At 43.1% G+C, this 15,041-nt stretch overlaps 1 protein-coding gene across 1 annotated transcript; it reads left to right on the forward strand.

The window, feature by feature from the left end:
* The first annotated feature begins 5,440 nt into the window (after nt 1-5,440).
* On the forward strand, nt 5,441-14,300 carry gnb3b (guanine nucleotide binding protein (G protein), beta polypeptide 3b). Its single transcript, XM_071541195.1, has 8 exons — nt 5,441-5,509; nt 6,776-6,921; nt 8,716-8,779; nt 9,262-9,418; nt 10,172-10,238; nt 10,794-10,995; nt 12,586-12,802; nt 14,179-14,300. The coding sequence occupies exons 1-8, from the start codon at nt 5,441-5,443 to the stop codon at nt 14,283-14,285; spliced, it is 1,029 nt and encodes a 342-aa protein (XP_071397296.1). The 3' UTR covers nt 14,286-14,300.
* The last annotated feature ends 741 nt before the right edge of the window (nt 14,301-15,041 follow it).

The following is a 15,041-nucleotide window of genomic DNA, read 5'->3' on the forward strand; positions in this document are numbered from 1 at the left end:
AGACGGGCCACATCTTGCAGTCAGATGTCTAATTCCATGTTGTTCCCTCTTTAGTATTGTGTGACAGTTTTGGTACATTTTGGTCCCTAGAGGCTGTGATCCACTTGGCAATCTTTTGACAAAAGACAGAGATGAAAAGTGACATTTGAACCCATGACATTGTGAGTACATGACAAGTTCCTTAGCTCAATCAACCTCCAGAAAATCTTACGTTAATAACCAATATGGGGAAATACTAAAAAGAAAAAGAAAAAGGAAATACTAAAAAAGAGCACTAAAACTGATGCCAGAGTAGTGTAGTGAGTAGGGAGACCATCCTTCAACCAGAGACCCTAAGTTCAAACCTCTGTCTGAGCGATCATCCACCCTACTGTGTGTCCCTGAGCAAGACACTGAATCCCTACCAGCTGCGGGGTGTTGCTCTGTATCTGAGCCTGACCTCTCTCTCAAAAGGCATGCAAGAAAACTGAAAATATCCCTATGGAGATCAATTAAGCATCACATTACAGCACACTATTACTCAAGCGGAGCTACACCTCACTCCAAATCCATTCGCCTCCATCTCTAACCCCGCCCTGCAGGAAAGACCTGGGAAATCTCCCTTAGAGCCACAAGTCAGATTACGTCGAGGGGGCAGAGCAAAGGAGATCATCTCTCCCCCAAGACCAATACCTGCTCTCCTTCCTGCCACAGCTCAACCCAAAACCTGGTCTCTCTATCGGCATCGAAATACTCAGCTATATCTGCCGTCCTGCTCTTTCGTCCACACGTCTGCATTTGTGCGTCGATGGGAAAAAATGAGCTGATGTGCATCACTCAGTATCTCTAAAGAGAATCTACTCTGTAAAAGTATTAACATTTTGTCAGCCAAGGACTTAAGTTACCTAGCATTCTTTAAAAGCTACCATCATTTGTCTTTATTTTGCAAATCAATTGTGTAAGAGTAGGTGCCACGTTTCTCTAGTGGTTTCTCATTTTGGTTTCTCTTGATTTGACTCTTGATCCACTTTCATCCAAGCCTGCGCTGTGTGTCAGGTGTGACGCACGTTCAGCCCGACCTGCTCTAATTCCCTAACGAGATTGCCAGTCCCCGGATATCCCATTAGACCCTGATTAACCGGGCTCAACTCATTAGCTCTGACAAACCAATTCACCCCATGTCAACCTCCACCCCAGAGTAACAAAGACATGTACTGCCATACCACAATATGCCCCTACTCTTTGTACCATGGGACACTTTCATACTTACATGTCCTGGAAGTCAAACAACAGCAAATAAAAATAATGGCTTCCATTTGTGAATAAGAGGCTGCAACTTATTCGATAAGCAAGTCTTCTTCATTAGGATGAAAGGTTTTTGGAATGAGCAGCCCTCTGCATTTTTACCTCTTTCAGCTCTTTTGCCTCATTGTAACTGAAACAGAGTCGAATTGTTTGACTTCAATAGAAAACAAGAGCATGCATATGTTCTTCTTTATTCTGAATCTATTTTGTGCGGGGTTGGTATGTCAGTGTACCTCCTTAAGCGCCTGGTTAGTTTTGTGCAACAGGTGTAATTGCTTTGCAAAACTCCAAAAATCTTTTTTTGCTGTCTCTCTCATATTCTCACATTTCATCTCCACCTGTTCCCTTCTCCCTTTCTCCTCCTGTCTTGTTCTCTCCTTTCTTCACCTGCTCTTGTCTTTTGACCTCATAACCTGATTTTCTCCCTCCAATCGGTTTACCTACCTCCTCTCGCCGTGCTCCCTCGCTCTGTCTCCCTCCCCGTCTCTCTCTCTCCTTCCCTCTCTATTTCCATCTTTGAGCTTTATCCCTTCATCCCTTATCTCCTTCATCCCCTCCAATCCTCATCTGTTCTTCACTGTGGAGGAAGGGACAGAGAAAGAGAGAGTTTTTCACAAGTAAGCTCCTAGCAGTCTAGCGGGGAGAACGTCGGAGGAACCAGCGAGCAGCGTGCATCCTGGGACTGTGGGATCTAAAAACTCAGCCTGAGAGGGGAATACTGAGCCGGAGGGTCTGGGACAGGAACTGCACAGGTGCAGAAGAAGAAGGGGAAAGGAACCACGCTGCGTGTGGAAAGGTGAGAATCTTTTTTTCATGCTTCTGTAGTTGCAGACTCTCTAGGTGCTTCCTCCGCTGTTGGAGAACCCTTTGGGAACTGCATCGACTCCAGAGACGAGAAGCTTGGATCAGTAACGCCAAGGGATCCTGTCCTGCTGTGAGGCAATCACAGCCAGATTTTATAGAAGGAAAAGTGGATTTTTGCTTCACTGTGCAACAAAAAGGCCCAAGGAGCTGGACACCTTGTAGGTTAATGGGGATTTTCTGCAGACGGCTGCCTCTTCAAACCGTGAAATATAATTGGGGTTGGAGTTTGTGCATTTTGCTGCGGTTTTGCAGCAGCACAAGCTTTCCTCCAAATGTCAGATTGAAGTTGTTTAAAGTAGCTCAGCGGTCATCACCTGCGAGGGAAAGCCACTTTAGAAGCTGCCTTTACTTTTCAGAAGCAACTTCATGCATCCGCTCCTTGCACGCAATATGATAATTTAGTCGCTCCATATTACTTTGCACCCGATGTAATGATTCCCTAAACCCTCTGAAGGTGATCTTTGGATTGTAGGGAAGCTGTGAAAGAGGATTGGCGGGTCAGTGCCTCAGGTGCGGCAGCAGTAAGCTGCATCCTGATCTGCTGCACAAGGCCCAGACGCATCCAGCTCATTTTCTCTGAGGTTTTCCAGTTGCAGATTTGATGACTTGATTCTGAGGTTGCTATCACAAACAGACCTTTGTTTCCTCCCAATACGAATGCTTTTTTTTTTTTTACAATATTATTTGGCGATCTGAGCGTTTATAGTTGTGGATTCAGCCTTGCATGAGGCATACAATGCATGCACGTACAATATGTATGGGTCGACACACATGGGCAGAAATGCAGCATCATTCGGTAGACATTCACAGGAGATGAGAGAAAGAGTGAACTTCATGCGGCTGAACGTCGGCCATAACAGAGCTTCCACTCTCCCTCCGCCTCGCTCGCCCTCCCTCCCTCTCTCACTGATCCTGAGGTAAAGAGCAGTCAGTAATCGGATGACAGGAGATTTGACCGGTAAAGCTTCCCTTAAGAACTCCTGCTGGGATTTAAAGCCCTGTAGCACTCCGCCCCACACACCTTCCTCACCCCCCCCACATCCTCCTCACCCTCCTCCTCCTCACCCCCCCTCCCACCCCATATCCTCAACCTTGGATCCTGTCGCAGGTCAAAGCTCCTACCTGTCCGGCCTTCATCCTGAACGCTCACCTGTACTGTTTTACAAAATGGAAGTGGTCTTTCTCTCTCTCTCTTTCTCTCTCTCTCTCTCTCTCTCTCTCTCCCTTCCTTCCTTCTTTCCTATATTAACTCTCTCTCTTGTCCAGTTTTGTCTGTTTTGATTGTAGTCCGCCCTAGTCATATCAATTTCAGCTGCAAAATGAAGAGTTGCAGAGTCAATTTTGAAAAAAAAAAAGTATGGATATACAGTACAGTATATATTAAGCTAAAGTTCCTTATTAATTTTCTCTAAAATAAAAATAATCTGCTTTGTAAAGGTGTTATAACCTTGGCAGCCATGTACTGAAGTTGCCTACTTTCTTTTAAAAAGTGACATAATTTGTCTTAATTTTGTGCTAATTTTTTAAGAGTAGGTGTAACATTTTTTCCAGATGGGGGATAGCTATCTCATTTTGGACTGAAACTCTTCGATTGTCCTCATTAGCATTGAATATTTTTCTTTTTAATTTCCTGCACCTCTGGTAGACGAGCTGATTTCAGTCGGGTCGGGGAGAGGGGGGAGAGGGGGGTGGTGGGGTGTGGTTTAGAAAGAGTCTCCTGGCTGCAGCCAAAGTCGTGCATGACGGTAATTGGCGTTAAATTAGGCGGACGTCAGGATCCTATTACAGAGTATTAGGCACACACAGCGCACTGCTGCATGCAGCGCGGCTTTTGGGAAATGAAAATTATGTGTAAAAAAAAAAAAAAAAGGCCTCAGTCAGTTGGGGAAGAGAATGAGGATGTTTCACGCTGGGAAAAGCAGCAGCACTTCTCCATTCTACATTAATATTTTAGGGAAACAGAAGTATTTTTAGATCTTTTGTCAAGGCGCTGTGGCTTCACTTCAGTCCCTGCTGTTGCTTCATTGTAATGTTGGTGACGGAGGAATCTGAGCTCATTCTACTGTTGAAGTCATTGTACGTTGCTCTGGGTCAGAGTGTTAGGTCAATGCCTAAAAACAAAGCTTACAAAGAAGATGTGACCTGAGCCAGTTTCCCCACAGGGATCAATTAAGTTTTGTCTAATCTTAAAATTGCCCTATAAGTAAGTTGCCTTAGTGGGCCGGTGTTCCTTTCAGAATCAGACACCGATCCCCAAAACACTGCACATGTTCACGCCAAAATGGCTGACATTGACAAGATGGCCACCAGTTTCACGGTGAGGCACTATAAGGTTCAAGGGGAAACACCTTGAATTCAAAAAACCTAGAGTGTATTGTCGGATTCAGTCCACAATAATTCAAATTAAAATAATTGTCTAGTGATTTTTAGATTGGTTTTAGCTCTTGTATTCAGTGTTAAAGCTCAGCGGATTCATGTTTTTAAATTTCTGTTTTATTCAGAGAAGGTGTGGTATCGATACAATCAATTACTTAATTTAAAGTATTGTATTATCCTCTTTTAGTATATTTCACATTTTAATAAAACTCCAAGTTGGGTTTTGGCTTCCCTTCCTTCCTTAAATCTCTCTCCCTTCCTTCTTTCTTTCCTATACCCTATATCTCTCCTTCCCTCCTTCCCTTCCTTATTCTCTCTCCCTTGCTTCCTTCTTTCCTAGCCTATGTCTCCCTCCCTTTTTTTTTTCTTCTTTACTTTATTCAATCTCTCTCCCTCCCCTCCTTCCTTGCTTATACCTCCTTCCCTCTCTTTCCCTTCTTTCTTTCCTACCCTATGTCTCCCCCTTTCTTTCCTTCTTTCCTTCCTCCCTTCACCTCCTGAACATCACAACTAATTAGAGCAGTATGAGAAGAACTAACAGTGTTACAGGTTTGTCTGGGAGGGATTAAAAATGACAGTAGAAACCAAAATGGCCTAGTTGAAGGTATCAGGGTCAGTGCTGTACAGCCTGTACAGTGAACTGATGACTGCAATGCGGGGTCAAAGGTCAAGCTGTCAGCGGAGGATTTCGACCACGATGGTTTAATTTATTCACCAAGGACAATAAATGTACAGGAATTTGACTTGAGCTGTCAGCTTGTCTAAAAACGTCACTAACGTGCAACTTATTTTTGTCTTTTTCCTTTTTCCCTTTATTTCCATCCCCCTTTCTCTCTCTCTCTCTCTCTCTCTCTGTTTTCCATTGTAGAGTGACCGTTTTGTTTTCCGTCAGTAACATCCCCTAGCAACTGTCGCCATGGCAGCTGAGAAAGCTGAAATGGATGCGCTGAAAAAGGAGTGCGATGGCCTCCGAACACAGATTGAGGTGAGTTCCTGCGCCGAGAGCCCACTTCCTGTTTAACGTCAATAAAATCTGTGGAAACATCTCATGAGTCTGATTATACAAGACACTCGAGTAAAATAAAATACATCAAAAATTAACCTATCTATAACTACTACTAGTACTAGTAGTAACTAATGTAACTAAGTGCATTTACTCAAGTACTGTACTTAAGTAAAATTTAGAGGTACTTGTACTTTACTTGAGTATTTCCATTTCATGATTTTCACTTTATACTTCTACTCCACTACATTTCAGAGGGAAATATTGTACTTTTTACTCCACTACCTTTATTTGACAGCTTTAGTTACTAGTTGCTTTGCAGATTTAGATTATTAATACAAAATTATAAATCAACTAATAAATTATGATATATTTTTATAGGTTAAGCTACCCAGCAGTATATAAAGTAATTAAAATTAGCTCCACCTTTGCCAGCTGCAACATTAAAGTGATGAACACATTAATGCATCAATAATTATAGTCCAGTAACATGATATATATGATTCTGAAATGGGCCATTCTGCATAATGACTACTTTTACTTTTGCTACTTTAAGTATATTTTGATGCTAATACTTTTGTACTTTGACTTAAGTAAGATTTTGAATGCAGGACTTTTACTTGTAACAAAGTATTTTTACACTGTGGTATTGCTACTTTTACTTAAGTCAAAGATCTGAATACTTCTTCCACCACTGCTATTACTACTACTACTGCTACTGAAAATCTGATGAAAAACAACATTCATATCCTCATCACACCAGAAAAAGAAAACAGAAAAATAGATAATCACAATTCATTGAGTCTGTTACCAAGAGCCCATATTGCTTCTTTAAAAAAAAAAAAAAAAAAAAAAAAAATCCTTTCATCTACACCTCAAAACCCCCAAAAATCCTAAATAGTCTAAATCAGCTATCATGTGAGATTTTCCATATTTCAGTCACTTTTTGCCCACAATGGTAAATTTCAGAGTTAGAGAGAGTTTAAGAGTGACTCAATTCTACACCTTGCATGGCAATAATCTCAACCTCAGGGTTCCACATGATACTGGGAACACACTGTCAGTGTTTTGAAAATGTACACACACACACACACACACACACACACACACACACTTGAGACCTACATGGTGAAAATGTCTCTCCGTCCCTTCACAGCTCCCTTAACCAGCCTTAACTGGACTTTAACTAAGTGTCTCTTCTCTCTCCTCTCTCTCTCTCCAACACGCACTTCCCCTCGCCGCCACCAGACGGCCCGCAAGGCCGTGGCCGACACCACCATGAGCGCGGCGGCGGGCGGCGTGGACTCAGTGGGCCGAGTCCAGCTGAAGCAGAGAAAGAACCTCAAGGGTCACTTGGCCAAAATCTATGCCATGCACTGGGCGACCGACTCCAGGTGAGAGCGAGCAGACGGGGACTGTGTTAGTGTTGTGACGAGTAAATATACAGGTGGAGAAGAAGAAGAAGAAGAGAGTTTTAGTTACAGAAACATTTCTTAGAGCTGCTCTGGAGGCAGAAATAATCTGATTGGTTGAGTGGGCGGAGCCAAAGAACCACAGTTTTTCAGAGCTCAAGTTAGCTAACTTGAATCGCAAAGAAGGAACTCTGGCCAAAATATAAATAAAAAATATAATTGGCAGTGACTTCTTCTCTAAATTCATTCCTGACCATGGCACTGATGATGTTGGAAGGTCAGCAGCTAGCTAACTAGCTTACCTAGCTATAAGCTAGTATGGCTAGTTTGAACTTGGAAGGTCAAGCTAGGCTAACTAGCTAGCATATATCAGTGATTCTCAACCTTTTTCATATCAAGGACCCCTAATTTAGTCCACATTAGAGCCACAGACCCCCATTTGATGAGATTTTGTCTCTTGGACCCAAATCTGAGAATATTTTTACTGTCAGATATGATTTTGTCCAGAATTCCATGGCTATCTGTATTGTAGGTAGAGAGATAACAGAGAAACTATGATCAAAACAGTCATTCTTCTACATTCTCTAGTGAAGTTTAACAATTCATCAGTTTGCTAGGGACCCCCTGGAACCCCTTCAAGGACCCCTGGTGGTCCCCGGACCCCACGTTGAGAACCGCTGGCATCAGTTAGTAGCAGAGCGCTTCCTCCTCTCTTACCTCTTGTCTTTTCTCTGGGCTTCAGTGTAACGTTACCTAGTCAAAAATTTTGCCAGTTGCCCTCGAAAGAAACTGCAGTTCTTTTGCTCCACCCACTGAGGTTTAACTCAACCAATGATATTATTTTTGCCTCTGAGAAACGTTTGAAGAACTAAAACCCATTCTACTGAATAACTCCTGTCGAAGTGCCCATGGGCAAAGTGCTGAACCCCCTCTTTCCAGTGGCCAACAGTAGAAGTCAGTGGTTTTACTGGGAAGTTCCCAGGTGAAACTGGATCTAACTGGACGGCTGCTGTAAAGAGCAGACAGGCTCAGCAAAGCTCTTCCCAGGATAAATGGATTCCTGACCAACACTGTCTTTCACTCTGCAGATTTAAGCTCAGATTTAACACAGGTTTCCCATCTCACAGGTTACAGCGTTTTTAAATTGCTGTTTATTGCTTGTGTAATATCTAATTTGTCTTTACTATGTAGTTTACTATGATGCAGGCCCATCATTCATTCTGTGATATTATATTATAATTACCAACCACCAGACCAAAACAAAAATAATGCAGTACAGTATGAAAGCTACATAGGAGTGTTGATTTCTGAGCGTTTAATCATGAATCAAGCTGTGGTTGTTTTTTTAGATCAATGTTGTTCAGCTTGTCTTGTATTGAAGTGTTGTACATGGTGTGGAAACTGAGAATAGAGAATAGATTTTGGGTGATTTCTAAGGCTGGTACATTAGACGATTTCTTGGGCAACACACTTAAGCAAAAGCTCCTAGCAACAGGCAACAAAGAGAGATAATAACAATTTACTTGACACTCCTGTTGCTTATCAAGGTTGCCCTACAAAGTTGCGATGTGTGTCGCTGCCTTGAGAATTTCTCGCTCCCTACTCTTTCAGGGAAATGGTCAGTGATTTTGCATCTAAATTAAGATTTTTTTTTTTAGCCTAGCATTGCTGCTCTACCTGATTAAATAAAGGTTAAATAAAAAATAAATGTATCATACCTTGATATTTTTTACGATTTTATGTTCAGACAGAATGACTCTCTCATCCCTCTCTCAGGCAAATGGTCAGCGCTTCACAGGATGGCAAGCTTCTCATCTGGGACACTTTCACAGGGAACAAGGTGAGATCGAGTTCAGGGAAATTTGTATTTGTGACATCTAAGTTTCATACTGCCACACGGAACAGACCTCACATGCAGTACAAGGGGACAGTGCAAGACCTACAAATATCACAAGCTTCTACCTTACATGTCTCATTTCAGTATTTTACATTCATTACCTTCAGGGTTTGTTTTGGAGCGTTGCATTAAGCTTCTCAATTGGGTTTCACAGTTTTCTATTAGTCTGGGTTTCAGTGGAGAGTTTTAGTGTCCCATGATGGTCTAAGTGCTGTTTCAGAGGCTTTTCCACCCTGACAGGACTACAATTCAGGGGGAAACACTTAATATTTGTAATTTTTTGGCATGGAAATGGTCAGATTTTAAGATGTCGAGTTATCGACAACTTCAATCCAAAAAATATCTAAAAACCTTTATTGGTTAAACCCTTTTATGTGCAGAGTGGCCGTAAGTTAACCAAACTAACCTAAATTTCCACCTTCCAGCTGTGTGCCGTCCCACTAAAGTCCTCCTGGGTGATGAGCTGCGCCTACGCTCCCTCTGGGAACCTGGTGGCCAGCGGCGGTCTGGACAACATGTGCACAGTCTACAACATCAAGGCTGCCAGCCCCAAGACCCTGAAGGAGCTGGACGCTCACACTGGTACGGGCCACATGCACTGCCGCCATTTTGCCTCCCTACATGGTTACTGGCAAATGTCGAAAATGGCCACTGTTGAATGTGTTAAAGAAAGAGAACGCCGCACACTGCTGCCTACGGAAGTCCAATGAGAACATATTCATACATTTTATTTACACAGTTTTCCTGTAATAATGAGTTAATTTTCTTTGTTTTCTTGAGATATAATCGTGTTATTTATGTCATTATCTCAAGATAACAATTTTTGTTATCCCGAGATAATGTGAAAATGATCTAAGAAAACTAACAAAGTTTTGTTTTCTTGAAATAAAGACATAAATAATTTGATATCTTGAGAAAACAAAGTAAATTAGCTCCTTATCACGGGAAAACTTCGTAAATAAAGTGCATGAATATACTGTATGTCCTCAATGGGCTTCCATAGATACCAATGCTCCCACATATTTAAAGCAGTTTGACTCTACACTCTTAACAAAAAGGGTTCTATACAGTACCAGAAGATGGTTCCTTAGGCTTGTACCATAGTTGCAGTCGTACTGCAATTTGAACCAATGAACCAGTGAAGAACCCGTCTTTTTTCTGGGTGTAAGTTTAGTATTTAAGTTCAACCACATCCAGCGCCCGCTATCATCTTCTTTTTTTATCACAGTTGAAGATGTGCCATCAAGTAAAGGCAAACTTGGTAGAGGGAGGGATGGATGAATAGATTAATAGATGTAAAGATGTCTTACATCTTTCTCTCTCTTTCTCTCCCAGGTTACCTGTCTTGCTGCCGTTTCCTTAGCGACTCTGAGATCCTCACCGCCTCCGGTGACACCACCTGGTGAGTCTCTGATGGATCGCTGACTTAATGGTTATAGCGAAACATGCTGGGTTGCCAGTTCCAATCCCCAAACGGGACGGAGAAGAAAAATAAATAGGTATTCAGTGTAGAAAGATTCATTTCAGTCATCCAGGTAGTAAGACGTCCAAAAAATAAAAAACAAAATCCACTGAACTTAAAATTTGTTGAAGACGTTTCAGCACTCATCCGAGTCAGATGAGCGGTGAAACGTCTTCAACTCTTTTGTTTTTTTAATTTTTTGATCAATCAGAATAGAATATTGAACGAGACATACTTTCACTTTCCCTCAACAACTATGGTGAAGACGCCTTTGGCACTTAGCACTCTTTCGTCAATCTTCACTCTTTCATCTTCCCTCATCTCCTTTCCTCCGTCACTCTCTAATCTTCCCTTCCCTCCACTTTCTTCTCCTCCTCCCATCTCTCACTCTCTCTTGCTCCCTCCATCGTTTCCTCCTTCTTCTTTGTGTCCCTAATCTGTAACCCTCTGTCTCTCCTTCATCCTCTCATCGTCTTCCTTTCCTCTCCTCCTCAGCTGTCTGTGGGACTTGGAGACCGGGAAGCAGAAGACAGTCTACACCAACCACATTGGAGACTGCATGTCCCTGGCTCTGTCCCCCGACATGAACATGTTCATCTCCGGAGCCTGCGACTCCCTGGCCAAGCTGTGGGACGTGAGGGACGGCACCTGCAAGCAGACCTTCTCCGGACACACCAGCGACATCAACGCCATCTCTGTGAGGAGCACACACACACACACTCACACTCACACACATATTTACACGTGTACGCACACACGGAGGGGGCAAGTGATTCCTGTCCCATTCCAGTCACACCTGAATTCGCCCCACGACATTTTTCTCTTCACTCACTGCGACGAGAAAAGACGTGAAGTTATGCTTTGTGTCGGTTTGTGTAGCAGAGGAGATCGCTAGAAGAAGTCACCATGGTTTCTACAATAAATCACACTTTGTGGACAACCCATGGACTGTAGAAACAGATGGAGTAGCGAGTGTGACGTCACCCACGGGTTTCTGAAGGGCCGTTTTGAAGCCAAAAGTTGGGGTTTTACGGTCGCCGGCCATGTTGGCGTTTTTTGGAGCCGAAGCAGCCAGAGTGAAGCTCGGGGGTTTCCCGCAGCGCCGCCTGCTATTGGTCCACAAATTGGCGACCTGTCGATCACTGGACAGGTGACCTCTCAATCACGAGGAAAACTACCCCATTTTACAACCGTTATATCTCATTAATGACGCAATTATTTTGAAAATCGCCACAGACACATATTAGAAGAAGTAAAATTAGCTACAGAGACCAAAATCTCTTGTCGAAAAAATGTATTGACTTTATATTTTGAGTGAGAAGTTGGGCTGTGGTCCCATTGACTTGTATGGAGTTGGGCGGTTTGGAGTCTTTTTGGAGCCAGACTGTAGCGGACATTAGAGGAACTGCAGCTTTCAGCCTCTTCCTTACTGGCTTCAAAATTCACCTGTGGTTTTGGCCAACAAACTCAAATCAGTCTATTCATTTAGCAGCTGGTTAAGTAGCTAACTAGCTAACAATCGACTGCGATTCCATGATATTTGGTTAGCAAGCTAATGTAGCTAAGTAGCAATCGATCAAATCTGATGCTATGCTCCGTGTTTAGCAAGCTAACGTTAACTACAGGCTACATCATAACAAGAAAACCATGAATGTACCATCTATATTATATAATATTATAGATTCCTCTGTGTTGGGATGTTCAGTTGCATTTTCCCTCGTAGGAAGTTGGAATTTCTGACTTTCTGAAATCTCTGGAATCAGAGGAATTAGTGCCTGAAAAATTATTTTAGCTAACCTGCCAGTAATCATTTTTAACTGCCAAAATAATTTATATAGCCTACGTTTTTCATGAAAATGTCATTTTTCATAGAACTACGTCAAAGTTTGCAGAAGTTTAGACGCTCTTTGTAGAGCAGTGAACCGGCAGCCAATCAAGAGCCAGCCAATTTGATACAGAGCCATTGTTTTGCTTTGATTTGATTGGCTCACGGTCAGAGAGAGCGTACGGTGGCCAGCAGGGACAAAGTTTGAAAACTGTATATGACAAGGCATTTCAACGTTATCGTCTCAAAAGGTTATTTATCCACCAAAGACAATTTTTAACCAATATTCTGTGACTTCGGATTCGGTGATTTCGGATTTCAGTGAATGCAGCAAGAGTACAGAAGAAAAGGGATGGAGCGCGTAACACACACACACACAAACACACATACACACACGCACAAACACACACTAACCACACATGCAGACAAACACACTCATCTGTCTCCTCCTCTCCGCCTCAGTTCTTCCCCAGTGGAAACGCCATCGTCACCGGCTCAGACGACTGCACCTGCAAGATGTACGACCTGCGCTCAGACCAGGAGGTGATTTGCTACGAGGACTCCAGCCTCAAGTCCGGAGTCACGTCAGTGGCTCTCTCCCTGTCGGGCCGCCTCATCTTCGCCGGCTACGACGACTTCAACTGCAACATCTGGGACACGCTGAAGGGAGAGAAAGTCGGTGAGTAAAAAGAGTCTTTATTTTATCAAAACAGCAGTCACAAAGCGATGTACAGAGGATTAAAACACATAAAATCAACAGCAAGAGCGATAAAAATAAGGTAAGAAATAAAGAAGCAAGGCAAGAGTCATAAAAGCTTAGGAATAGTTAAAGGTCATTACATTAAGGGAAATCTATAAAAAATGAGTTTTAATAAGTGATTTAATAGATGATATAGATTTAGTCAGGCAGCTCTTGTTTTTAATTTAGATTTTCGAACAGTAGAGGAGAGGAAGGGATGATAGAGAGAGAGAGAGAGAAATAGAGAGAAAGACAGAAAATCAGGAGGAGAAAAACTCAGTGAAGCAGAAATGTGAAATGAAAATGTTTCTTTGCAAATTATGATGCAGCGAATTGGAAAAGCTGAATGGAAACGGCAAAAAAAAATACAATTACTGAGTAAATAAAACTTTCCTCTTCTCTTCTCTCCTCTCCTTTCCTCTCCTCATCTTTCCTTTCCTCTGTCCTTTTGTCTCCTCTTCACTTCTCCTTTCCTTTCCTTTTCCTCTCCCCTTCTCTTCTCCATTCATCCTACCTCCTCTATTCTCCCCTATCCATCTTCCCTCTCTCCTCTCCTCTCCTCTCCTCTCCTCTCCTCTCCTCTCTACTCTTCTCTTCTCTTCTCTCCTCTCTTCCTCTCTTCTCTTCTCCTCTCCTCTCCTCTCTTCCTCTCATCTCCTCTCCTCCTCTCCTCTCTTCTCTTCTCCTCTCCTCTCATCTCCTCTCTCCTCTTCTCTCCTCTCCTCCTCCTCTCTTCCTCTCCTCTCCTCTCTTCTCCTCTCATCTCCTCTCTTCCTCTCATCTCTTCTCTCCTCTCCTCCCCTCCGCTCCTCTCCTCCTCCTCTCTTCCTCTCCTCTCTTCTCTTCTCTCCTCTCCTCTCCTCTCCTCTCCTCTCCTCTCCTCTCCTCTCCTCTCCTCTCCTCGCCTCTCCTCTCTTCCTCTCTTCTCCTCTCCTCTCCTCTCATCTCCTCTCCCCTCCTCTCCTCCTCTCTTCTTCTCCTCTCCTCTCTTCTCTCCTCTCCTCTCCTCACCTCTCTTCCTCTCTTCTCCTCTCCTCTCATCTCCTCTCCTCTCTTTTCTTCTCTTCTCTTCTCCTCTCCTCCTCCTCTCCTCTCCTCTCTTCTCTTCTCTTCTCATCTCCTCTCCCCTCCTCTCCTCCTCTCTTCTTCTCCTCTCCTCTCTTCTCTCCTCTCCTCTCCTCTCCTCACCTCTCTTCCTCTCTTCTCCTCCTCTCTTCCTCTCTTCTCCTCTCTTCTCTTCTCTTCTCTTCTCTTCTCTTCTCTTCTCTTCTCTTCTCTCCTCTCCTCTCCTCCTCTCCTCTCCTCTCCTCCTCCAGGTGTTCTGTCTGGTCATGACAACAGGGTGAGCTGCACCGGGGTTCCCCCCGACGGCATGGGCGTCTGCACAGGATCCTGGGACAGTTTCCTGAAGCTCTGGAACTGAGGAGGAAACACGAGGAGAGGAGAGGGGGAGGAGGAGAGGAAGGGAGGAGGAGAGGAGGAGAGGAAGAGAGGAGAGGAGAGGAAAGGAGAGGGAGTTAGGAGACAAGTCAGGATGCTTTATCACACCGTTTCGTTGATGCTTTTGGTATCTTTCTCTCTCTCTCTCTCTCTCTCTCTCTCTCTCTCTCTCTCTCTCTCTCTCTCGCTTTCCCTTCTTCTTCTTCTTCTCCTTCATTTATGTATGCAAACCATGAGCGGTTGTGAATGGGACTTCATAGAGCGTATCGTATAAATGGCGTCACGGAAACGATGCAGGGTGCATCCCGCTGTATGTAAATGAGAGTTTTATTGTCGTCGAGGCGATGACTTAACACCAAAAAAAATTATATATAAATATAAAAAAAATAGCACGTTATTCAAAATGATTACTGAGGAGAAATTAAGCTCTAACTGTATCTAAAGTGAGAATGATGTCAATTAAACACAAATAGATTTTTGGCAATAAAAGAAAGAAAACATGAATATTGAAAATACTATTGAACATGATTGGATACGTAGAGACAGATCTATTTTTATTGTCTGTATAAGAACCCGCACTTATTTAGATGAAAGCTTGATATGTAAATTTATTTGTATTTTATAGCGAAGACGTTAGGATGCAGAGTTGATGTACAGTGCCGTCTTTTTTTGGGGCCGCGCATATCCAGAGTATATGTGTGTGTGTGTGTGTGAGAGAGTAGAGCCGCCATTTTGGGTC

This window comes from Centroberyx affinis, unplaced genomic scaffold (genome assembly GCF_046629955.1).
Source record: "Centroberyx affinis isolate AG114_WGS23_722 - 3 ecotype Tasmania unplaced genomic scaffold, CSIRO-AGI_Caff_v1 ptg003820l_1, whole genome shotgun sequence".
NCBI lineage: Eukaryota > Metazoa > Chordata > Actinopteri > Beryciformes > Berycidae > Centroberyx > Centroberyx affinis.

What these genes read in the sequence shown, in the direction of transcription:
- gnb3b (XM_071541195.1), top strand. Translation starts at nt 5,441, where the DNA reads ATGGCAGCTGAGAAAGCTGAAATGGATGCGCTGAAAAAGGAGTGCGAT. An exon ending in CACTGGGCGACCGACTCCAG is followed by an intron (nt 6,922 to 8,715) that starts GTGAGAGCGAGC and finishes TCCCTCTCTCAG; the next exon opens with GCAAATGGTCAGCGCTTCAC. An exon ending in GCCTCCGGTGACACCACCTG is followed by an intron (nt 10,239 to 10,793) that starts GTGAGTCTCTGA and finishes TCTCCTCCTCAG; the next exon opens with CTGTCTGTGGGACTTGGAGA.